Raw genomic sequence first — 11923 nt, forward strand, 5'->3', positions numbered from 1 at the left:
ATTTCTTCCTCTATTTGGAGTTAATGACAACTGATAGAGCGAACAAGGGATACCGACGGCGAAAACGTCAAATTGAAATACGTATGGTGTTCTATTTCCAACTAAACGCGCAATTAATCATTGTTGCTTATCTAATTTAACTGCCTTACCTCGATCATGCTTAATGTTGTCTGCGATTTGATAGTAAAAACCTTCCAAATTGGTATTTTTCCGCCGAAATATAGTAGTAGTTTTTATGGGAGGCGACCGACAGCTAAGGTCATTTGCGCCATTAGGGATGGATGGAAAAGGAAGGGTGGTGAGAAACCCGGCGTCGGCATTGGCCTTCTCTTGTCGAAAGACGCCAAGGGTCCGCAGTTTAACGTTCCGTCTGACGAACGACGTACGCACTCAAAGTAATCTCCACTAAGCATCTAAGTAGGGATCGGGATATCGCTGAAAAATATTTGTTGCCTCCAGGATTTGAACCCGGGCCCTACGCCGAAATATGTACCACTTAAATTACTCACCGGGTGGAGAAAGTCATATTTAGCAATGGAGTGTTTCCTGTTAGCCTTACAACGACTTTACATGTTTAGCATAGTTTTAGTCGTAATTGGGCTATGGATCGTCTGATGCAAGTACAAATGTACTGACTCCAATCGTCATCCAGTCAACCCTATCAACTGTTACGAACGTCGAAAATCGTTGGAAAATAAAGAAGTGACGACCAGATTGACTCTTTTGATCCTTCGGCGACAATACATTTTAGCCATACCCTCATACCATAGGAGTCAAGCAAAACTGAGCATATTAATATCAATTATAAAGCGAGCGCTTGTTCTCGGAGAAAAATTTTTTAATGTATGTCAATAATTATATCACCAAGTATAAAATATCGTGAAACTGCAAAATTCATGTCCCATAATTTTCAACGGCTTGAAATTTTATTCCGTGCATTAAAACCATAATTGTTATATAAAAGCTAATTCCCGCATCGAGTTCATTCTATTGAAAAAGTAAAGTTATTTATTCTTTCATTTTATCCATTTTATCCGTGAATTCGTAATAGTAAGTAAGCGTGCTAGATGTAGTAATCATTTCACCGGTGGATATTTAATAGAAAATATGCTGGTAACTTCAGTGCCCAGGAACAGTTAATTTTTTCTTGACCCGAATAATTCGTAATCAGTATTAATTATGTAAGCCTCAATTTTTAAAGCCTCAATTTTTAAAGCCTCAAGGCATTTACCGAGACCATGGTTGAAAGATTTTAGTTATTATCCATTTAGATTATCCGCATCGCTCTAGAAAAATTTATGAAAATGTTAAAATGAGTAATATTTAACATTTTCGAGATTTATTAGAATCTGTAAGACCTACTAATTAAACCAAAATGTTTTAGGGTTCCTACAGGCAGTGTCACGCTGGCTAAGCCTCCCTGGTCCACGGTTCTATTTAGCCCAAGATAACTTCTGAACCGATTCATGTGCAGCTTCCATCATTTCACGTGATACGACTCCGAGAAAAGATCACGCGACCACTTGGAAAGGCGTATTCTGATAGCTGTTATTTTTTCAGCGGTAATTCATGGATATCTCCTTTTGGGTTAAAATTTCCGCAGCACTTTTATACGAGCTCCTACTTTTATTGGCTTTATCACCCCAAGTCTCCCATGTACTGATTGCACAACAGAGCTCTTTCGCTATAAGCATTCACAACTTTGCGCTATGCTCGCGTCTGATTGGAATTTGCATACAATTTGAAGCGATGAATTGCATCTGAGTCATAATATTTCTTGCCCAATTTCTGGTACTATTCTCACGCGTTTTCAATGCGATTCATATGCAAGCTATTATTTTATGAGAGTTGTACGGAAACATGGCCATGCGATGGGACCTTAATGAGTGTAGTATTTTTTTCAGAACATACATATTTTAAAACGAAATGGAAAGAATCTGAATGGATTTGGAGATAACCTAAAAACTTTTACTTCGAACTCGTGAGTCACCGGCCAAACTACCGCGAATCGTCTCGAAATCAGAAAAGTGTTGCGGCGATGTCTCCTATGCAGCGAAATCGGTTTTGCCAATGTATCATTTGGCGAAATATACGATGCGTCTCTTTTATTCCTTAAGGATTTTCAAAAAGTTGATCCGCAAGCCATAGACAATTCGCAACAAACATCATATCTTTGCACTGAGGTCAGTTTATAAAAATGGTTAAGTGCATTAAGGGAGAACCGTTAGCTTTGCCCTCCGAGAAACGATGGCCTCGTGTTATCATTAAACTATGTTTTCTTTCATTCGTATAAGCATCCATTTCAAAAATTAATTGCGTGATAACAATTGTTGGCATACAGATTTAAACGTTATACATCACGTACATACGGTATACGTGCAGTCACAAAGTCCTAGAGTCAATATTTCACTGTCTAGCGGCGTGACCAACCCTTGGGCACGGCGGCTAAAATCATATTTTCCCGGTCAGCAATATTTTGAGTGGGATCAAGTGGCGCCAAAACAAGGATTCCCAACACAGTCTCTCTGAAAATGATTGTTTTGTGCTTCTTAGCTTTCATATTAGTATCCTCAAGCCTATGCCATTCAATGCTGTTTCAGGCCATCCCCCAAATTCGAATGAATGCAAATTGATCGTTTTAAGGTATTGTTAGTGAGCTCAGTGATATGGAGTTGAAACGGTAAATCACTGCAGTTAGACGTTTCATTGAATTCTAATATCCACGTAACTACAAATTTTCAAAATAATTATCAATTATTTTTTTGTCTGCGCAGTCCACTTCACACGCTGTCTTTGCATTAGATCAGTTCATACATTCCTCGTAGACGGTTGCGTTTTACGTCGTTCGTATCAGCATCAGGGTATAGATCATCTCAGTTGTACGATAATTCCACCCAAAAGGGATGTGTACCCGACATAGTAATGAGGCTTATAAATGGGCTCTGAGATGAATGTCGTATGTTATACACAGATTCTACACAACTGTTCCTTAAAAAATTTTTCGTTCACTAAGGAAAATTCAAAAAATACTTTCTCGGATAATCAGCCGACGAATAGAAGAAAAGGTAGAAGAAAGCCTTTCGGAAATTCAATTCGGATTCAGGAAAAAATGAGGAGCCAGAGAGGCAATACTCAGCTTGAGGGTACTGGCCGAAAAATTGATCTGTGTAAACAAGCCGTTATACGAGGTTTGTTAAAAAAGTATCGCGAATATTGAATTTTCGCGGGTTATGTATATTTGATTTTCGAGTTTTTGTGGCGCTATGTTGGTACTTGTGTCTCTCACTTATGCCGAAAATTTTGGCCATTTTGAATGTTCAGTTAATTTTTGACAGCTGTTATACTTGGACGTGTTTTGGCTCGTCTTCGATTTTTGCCTGTTCCAAAAAATGAATCAAAGAATCTGTATCAAATTTTATGTGAAAAACGAAATTAAGTGCGCGGACGCATTCCGAATGTTGACTGTGGCATATGGAAAAGCTATCTTGGACCCAAGCAACATTTAGCGGTGGTACAAAATGTTCTCAGAGGGCCGAGAACGACGAAGAGCGTGCCGGATACCCGAGCGCGTCAACAACAGGCGAAAACAATGAAGTGAAGAAAATAGCATTGGCCAATCTTCGAATCGCCATTAGAAAAGTTGCTGCGGACCTAAACGTATCGATTGGCTGGTGCCATTCGATTTTTACCAATGATTTGGGGATGACACGGGTCGCCGCGAAATTCGAACCAAAATTGCCCAATTTCGACAAAAAACAGCAACGCATTAGCATTCCTAATGACTCTGTCCGCGGCGACCCAAATTTGCTCCAGAGGATCATAAATGGTGACGAATCACGGGTTTATGGTTATGACGTGGAAACTAAAGCTCAATCATCCCAATGGAACCTGCAGCACGAGCCAAGACCGAAAAAAGCGCGCCAAGTTCGGTCGAATGTGAAAGTTTTGCTTTCAGTTTTCTTCGATTGCAGGGGCGTGGTGCATTATGAGTTCTTGCCACTGGGTAGAGTGGTAAATAAGGAATATTACCTGCAAGTTATGGGCAATTTGCGCGATGAAATCCGCCACAAACGTTCGGATATGTGGAAAAACAAAAATTTTCTTTTGCACCATGACAACGCCCCTGCTCACACATCGTTACTTGTGCGCGAAGTTTTGCCAAAAACAACACACTAATGGTGTCGCAGCCACCGTATTTCCCAGATCTGCCCCCAGTGACTTTTTATTGTTCTCGAGACTGAAGAGGCCCATGAAGGACGACGCTACCCTACGATTGACGACATAAAGACTGCATCGAAGGAGGAGCTGAACAAGATCACAAAAAATGAATTTTTGAAGTGCTTTGAGGATTCAAAAAAACGTTGGCACAAGTGTATACTATCTAATGAGGATTACTTTGAAGGGGAAAACATAGATATTCATGATTAAATGAATACTTTTTGAAAAAACACAAAAGTCTTGATACTTTTTGAACAGACCTCGTATGTGGCATTCGTGGACTTAGAGAAGGCCTTCAACAATGTCGAATGGGACAAAATGTTCTAAATACTAGAAACGCTTTGAATGGACTATAACGATAGAAGAATAATCCATCACTTCTATAAGAATCAGGTAACAATCATGCAAATGGAAAACGGAAGGAAAATAGGAGCCAAACTAAATAAAGAAGTTCGACAAGGATGCCATCTTTCGCCGGCACTATTCAACATATATCTAGAAGAGGCAATAAAGGAAGCACAAGAATTGGGCATCAAAGGGGTGAAGGTGAATGGCGAAGAAATTAACATGCTGCGGTTCACAGACGACATCGTAGTAGCAGCGGAGACGCGAGAGGACCTGCAAGCAAACCTGAATACTATTGACCAAGCACTGGTGGAATATATATGAGCATCGATGAGAAGAAAACGTAAATCCTTGTGTGTGGAAGAGATAAGCTGAATGCAGCAATCACAATTCGGGGAGTGAAACTAAATTGGAGTCCTTCATCTACTTGGGCAGCAGTATAACTTGGTATGGAAAAAGCTCGACCGACATCAAGCGAAGAATACCCCAAGCAAAAAAGGCGTTCATTGCGAAGAGGCAACCACTATGTTCAAAGAACATAACATTGCAACCAAGGAAGCCGTTCGTGAAAACGTTCGTGTGGAGTATGGCACTCTACGGATCGGAGACATGGAATATTGGGAAAGTCGACCAACATAGAATAGAAGCATTTGAAGCATGGTGCTGGAAAAGAAGACAAACTTGAAGAACGATGAAGTATATAGAGGAGGAATGGACCATATGGAGATCTCTACGGCGAAGAAGAACTAGGTGGATTGGACATACCTTGAGGCCCAATTGGATTAGTTAGAAACATAATAGAAGGAAAAATTGAAAGAAAGACCACCCGAGGAAGGCCAAGAGACAAGTACTTAGGGGAAATTAAGAAGGACGTAAAACAGGGCCCTTATCAGAGGGTGAGGGAATTATCACTAAATAGGGAAGAAGGGAGGGCTGCAACTAACCAATCTTAGGATTGAAATACTGATGATGATGATGGGGGAAAATTCTCACCTGTGTGGTGCAGTAAGCGCCAACCAGAAATATTTACCTAAGCTCGCAAAGATCAGTCAAAATAAGGTTCGCAAAATTCAGATGGAATAAAATTCTCAAGTTCACTGAAAAGATTCCTGTACTTATGTTGACAACGAGCAAAACTCACAATTATACTTTAATTGGCATCAGCCCGACTCTTAGAAAATCAGATACTGTTATTAGTTACACTGCCACCAAGAAAGGTGTTGACTTCGTGAGAACAAATGTCTTCATATCGCAAAAGCATGACCCATTCGAGAGCCCAATTTGTGTGGGCGCAGCAATGAGATCTGCAATGAATATTGTTTTCAAAATATTCCTTAAAATGCTTTCTTCTATTGTTGATACACAACAAAAAACATACTAAATAATCGTAATGTTTTTATTTGTTGATATACGATATACTCGTAATTATCACGGGTACTTACGTGCATGCATGTAATTACATGCATGACACTGGTTTTGGCAGATTGGTAGTAATCATATTACGAAATTGTAGATTAGTAGATCGACTAATCCATTGGTCTACATTTCTACTAGGCAGAAAAGTAGATCAATAGACTAATAACTTGGCTAGACCTAGATTTGGCTTGTAACCATCTCTCGAACGATCAAATTAGGAATTATCTACAAAGAAAACAGCCAAAGAGTTATCTTTTTCGGGATATTTGGGATAGAATTTGTGAGCGGTATTGCGTTACTACTACCAACAAAACGCAGAGAGTTGAGCGTTGCCATGCAGTTTTTTCTCCACACTGAATATCCGCCAAGCTGCGAAATGATTTCAAGCACATGAACCCATGACTACCTCACACCCCTTCCGAACGATTACATTTTACCGTGGTTAATACTTCGCGATACACGAAATTTCCAAGACGCGCGATTCGAGATGGCTTCACGAATGACACTTTTCGACTGACTTGTCTTCGTTACCTGGAATCTCTAAGCAGGATAGTTCCTTTAAAGAACGCCTGGCTTTCTTCAGCCTCAGTGAAACAGGACAACCATTTTGATTGAACCCCAGGCGCCACCGTGGTGATATCTCCGGGGAAAAGGAAAGTGCGACGGACGTAGGACTCCACACTGCGAGCCCTTTAACCTTTCCGAGAGATTCCCTCTCCACCGCCACATTAGAGGATATCGAGGACTTCGAGGGATGCAACAAGCACTCTCCCTTCCTCCAAGGAACCCCACCCCCCCCATCTCCCCGCGTTCCCTCTCCCCCAACTTCCCGCTCTTCCGATAAGGTATCTGTGAGCCCGCGGAGGGGGAGCTGCAGCGCTGGACTAGGAAAGTAGGGAAGTGAGGACACGGGGCAGAGTGCGGCCGGCGGACCCATCGACCATCTCTGAGGGAATAAGTACAAAAGGCGGGAGGCTTGCGCCGGCAGTATAGTGACGGAAACCGTGCAGCTACAGTCTACTCATGGTCGTCTCAAGGAACAGCAATCTATCGGGACTGCCGAGCCTTTGACGGATATCAAAAGCTCTTCCTAGTGAAAAACACCTCATCTGCCTCCGACCCTCGACATCTTCTCTTCATCCGAAAGTAAATTTGTTTTCTCAGCGCGTCTCGAAATGCCTGCCTGTGCGAACGAAGCCATCGGCCGGATGTGGTGCGGGCACCAGAGAGCCAGAGCCGTCTCCAATCTCAGTTCGACTTCTTCTTCATCGGGGTCTTCTCCCTCGGAACCCACTTCACCGGTGCTCATCAGGGCCAACGGAACGACGCGCCGTTTCAGCCTCCCCCTCAACTCCAGCCCCCTCCCGCCCAATGGCGACAAGAAGGACACGTGCATCGTCCCTGCAACCGCACCCTCATCGCCCACCCTGACTCATCACCAAAGAAATGGAAGCGCGACGTGGCCGGAGAGTCCTCCTCCCCCACCAATGCCTTCCGGCTTCATCGGCTGGTACCCCGTCTTCCTTTTGCGATTGGTGTGGGCTATTATGACGGAGGCCCTGTCCCGCCTCGTTTGGTACCGGCTAGTGCTCTTCTGGCCGTCGCTCTTCGTCTCTTTGGCCCTGGAGTTGCTGTGGAAAGCCGTGGGCGCCGTGACCGGAGTCCTCGAGGCCATACACACCCCGGTGTGGGAGAGAGCTCGTCGGAAGAGAACTGTCCTCATCAGCGGGGGCAGCACACTGCAGACACTTCAAATGGCCAGAAACTTCCACGACGCTGGCGCGCGTGTGGTCGTCTGTGAGCAAGAAGGTCTTTTCCCTTTGGCCCGCTTCTCGGCTGCCGTCAGTGCCTACCACACCGTCCCACGTCCGGAGGGAAGGACCCACGAGTACGTGTGTGCCCTCTGCCGAATAGCGGAGAAGGAGAACGCGACGCTATATATCCCAGTGTCCGCAACGAACGCCGCGTACTACGATGCCCTGGCAAAGCCTCATCTGGAGCAGCTGGGCGTGAAGGTGTTCTGTCCAAGCGCCAGGGACGTTTGCCGCCTGGAGGACGTGTGGGAATTGATGAGGAGGTGCAACACACAGTCCCTCGTGACCCCTGTGTGCCACAAAGTGGTCTCCCGGGAGCAGGTGTTGGCCCTGTACTCCGGAGGACCCCTGAAGCGGCGTCTGGTCGCATTCACCGCGGGCCCGATGGGAGCCAGGGCAAGGCACTGCGTCCTGTTGCCCAAGACCCGAGCAGAGTTCCAAGAGAAGATCAAACTAGACGACCTAAACGAACTTCAACCTTGGGTCATTGTGCAAGACATCCAGGGGGAGCATCTGATCACGTGCACAACCGTGAGAGACTCTTGCATCACGGCCAACGTGACATGTTGCGTCGTCTCCGAGAGCGATGGGAAGGATGGCGTCCTGCAGCCCGTGCACAAGCCGGAAGTGGTCCCGTGGCTGGAGAGATTTTTGAGTGGCATCGAGACTGGCATGCTGAAGGGGACGGGGGGCAAGGCGAACCTGAGCACACACTTGACGTTCCATCTGGTGGTGCCACCCGGAGGGGGTGCCGTGATCCCCCTCGCTTGCAGGGTCGGGGTTTCCTTGCCCTACGTCTGCCTCTCCTCCGAGCACCCCAAGGCTGTCTGGAAACCTTGCCGCCACGCCGAGACGAGGTGCTCCTTCGGGCATGCCGGAGCACCGCTGCTGGCGTCCGCCCCGCGCCTCTGGTTGCCCTCCATCACCCTTCGGACGCTCCTCCGACCCACAATGCAATGCCTTGTGGCCCTTGCGTATACCCTGTGCAAGGGAAGGGAGGCCGTGTTCGTCGTCTGGGATCCTTTGCCATTCTTCGCTCACCACGGTGTTCAAATCCCGCTGGAGGCGCTAGGGAAATGGTGCGGAGTCCTCAGAGTGACCCCATTTGGGCACACCTTATTCGATCCCTTCTTGGGAGGAGCGGTGGTGTGTTGAGTACGTGTTGATTGTCCCTAGGAGACATTAGAGACTGAAGTGTTTTATTTAATTAAATGAATCTATGTGATAGCCTCATCGCATCAACTCCCATAATTTGTTTTCTCATATCTCATCGAAATAATTGTTATTTTATATTCATTGACAAACCATTAAGCGGCAGATTCATTTTTCGAATTTGTTTTATTATTATTATTATATTTTATGTTCCTTGGAGTTGACCTCTCAAAGACTTAGATAGGGCTCCCGTGCATTGTCATTTCACATGGGATATTTAATAGTTTCTCTCAAGACGCAGTTCATTTTTATTAATTGTAACTAGAATATCACCTGGTTTCTTGTTTTAGGAATGAAATGGAGAGAGAAATTTTGATGAACTAATGTAATAAAAAGGAATAACCATTTGATAACACTTTTGCCTTTTATTATATGCACACCATGTAATTCCACATTCATTTGTCGTAATTTCATTCGTATTAATAATTACTATTTTTTGATACAGCTACATATTTCAAGGAAAGAGAATAGGCTGCTGTGTTCGTTTGATAATATTTTAAAGAAATCTCTAGAAGTCAAGAATAAATATAAAATATTAAGAGTGTTAATTAAAACTTCGTTAATTTTTGGCGATAATTTCTCGAGATTATGCGGTTTTTAGCCAAAAAAATGAACTCTTTGAATGCAAATAATTTTGGAAGGAAATGGGTATGATGATACACACAAATATATATATATATATATATATATATATATATATATATATATATATATATATATATATTTGTGTATCATCATACCCATTTCCTTCCACACACACATACATATATATATATATATATATATATATATATATATATATATATATATATGTGTGTGTATGTGTGTGTGTGTATGTGTGTGCGCGCGGGCGTGTATGATTGGGGTGGGGTTTATTTTTAAAACGCTTAAAATATGCTTAGATACTCAATAAAAATTAATCATATCAGGGTTGATTGGACGGATTAGTCTGTTTGTGCCATTCGGTTAACCCTGAAATTTTATCCTAGTATTTGGAGGTGTTATCTGCTGTGTGGTAGAACTATGGATTATATTGTAAGAAATGAAACTTGCCGCGAAATTTAGCTTGGCTGCGGCAATAATATTAGATTTTCAATGTTTAAATGATTTGAAATTAGTATAAAACGAATGAAGGCATGATTGAATGCCCTCAGCAGTGGCATTGAAAGAATTTACTTCCTCTTAGATAACCAGCCTCTATATAGGGGACAAGTTTTCAGGACTGCGGAAGGAGTGGATCAATAGGCTGTCGAAATAGTGATTCGGCTTCAACATGCACAGGGAAATAAAGCTAAGGGCATCGATTTATTTCCTTTCTTTGAACTACGTTTCCTTCGCACGGTATATTTGAAGATTCGGATGAACGCCTCGTGTTGTAGATAAAGGTAAGAAAAATATTTCCAATGCCTGGAATTATTTCAGTATTTCACTTTTTGGGTAACAAAAAAGATATTATCATTTATTAAGGGATCGCCTCTGTTGCCAAGCTGCTAGGCTTGCTTTGTGAGGCATAAATGCATTTTTTTTCAACATCACGTAGTCGCTTCCTGTTCTTAGGCTTTATGTGGAAACGCGCTACACTCGTATCAGCTCTAGAGCTGTCACAACCTTGTACCGATCACTGGGCGTATTATCTGGATACTATAGAATACCGCAGCATTCTCAGAGTGGAAGATTTCCGTGTCTCATAAAATTAGTTAGCATATATCTAGAGCAATAAAGCAACGTAATGAATTGACTTCTAGCGTGCCAGAAAAAAAAGTGTCGGTTATTATTTTGACTACTGAATCTGTACAAAACATAATATACATATTTCAAGACCGTGGCAGTCTATGGGATTGAAGTGGTGAGTACTCAAATTTAGAGATTTTGAGTATTTTTTGTATATCTAGTTTTTACTTTGACGTGTAACGAGCAACTCGATATAGTTTCTCATCAAATTAAATTATATGAGATGTTTTTATCAAATTTAATTTTTACGAACAAACAGATATTGTTTGTTATTGTCAGTGGAATATAAATAAATTGAAATGAATTATAGTCAATTCTGGTGCATCAATTCAACACATCGCATAATATGTACGGAAGAAATGAAGGGAAATGTTAAGAACAAATGATTTGCAAAAGGAAAATAACCTAAGTACTATGTATGTGTAGCCTAGGTCAGTTAAAAAAAACGCAAAAATTTGGTTTTTGGGTGAAATAGCAAGCGTCTGCAACTCAAAGCAAAATGAAAGAAATAATAGTGCAAAGCTTTTTTCCTTTCACAGAAAAACAAGGTTTTTTTGTGAAAGGAAAAATGGATATTTTATGCTGCAGGATCTGGCGCAAGGGGTATTCTATGCTCCAGGTTGTAGATTATTACACTCTCTTGGCGAGATCCTGGGGCACCCATTTCATTGGGAACCGGAGGATATCTGTGAATCCGGTCCTGGTCGAAATAGGTAAACTATAGTGAAAGGTAGATAGGTTTGTAAAAAATAATTACGATATTGAGTGCGCTGCAACAAGAACTATGACAAATATTATGATAAATATGGCATGGAAAGCTTATATCTAAATAATAAAGCTTAAATTTAAAAACTTGAGTAATAATGATGGAAAATAATAGACCAATGGCTAAAATTAATTCGATGAACGTTATTGAAATTTGGAGAAGATGTGGAAATGATAAAATATAGTACACAAGAATCCCCTAGAAAATACCAAGACATTTTATTCTTGTATTCTTAGGAGTAGTTATTCCATTTTACTTTGCGCAATGAACTGTTTAGAAAATTCATTCATTTCAATCTGAATACATATCAAGTCTTAAGCTTGCTGTATTCATATGTACACATATCCTCATCCTTTAAATACTCCGTGACATTCCTCTAAGAACACTTGAGGGTATTATTTGAGAACGTCACAGCTAACTC

At 42.1% G+C, this 11923-nt stretch overlaps 1 protein-coding gene across 1 annotated transcript; it reads left to right on the forward strand.

Annotated features, from left to right (window-relative positions):
- The first annotated feature begins 6988 nt into the window (after positions 1-6988).
- On the forward strand, positions 6989-9360 carry LOC139686139 (uncharacterized). Its single transcript, XM_071583321.1, has one exon. The coding sequence runs from the start codon at positions 7155-7157 to the stop codon at positions 8946-8948; it is 1794 nt and encodes a 597-aa protein (XP_071439422.1). The 5' UTR covers positions 6989-7154; the 3' UTR covers positions 8949-9360.
- The last annotated feature ends 2563 nt before the right edge of the window (positions 9361-11923 follow it).

This window comes from Hetaerina americana, unplaced genomic scaffold, assembly GCF_022747635.1.
Source record: "Hetaerina americana unplaced genomic scaffold, ioHetAmer1.1.p SCAF_13, whole genome shotgun sequence".
NCBI classification, from domain to species: Eukaryota; Metazoa; Arthropoda; class Insecta; order Odonata; family Calopterygidae; genus Hetaerina; species Hetaerina americana.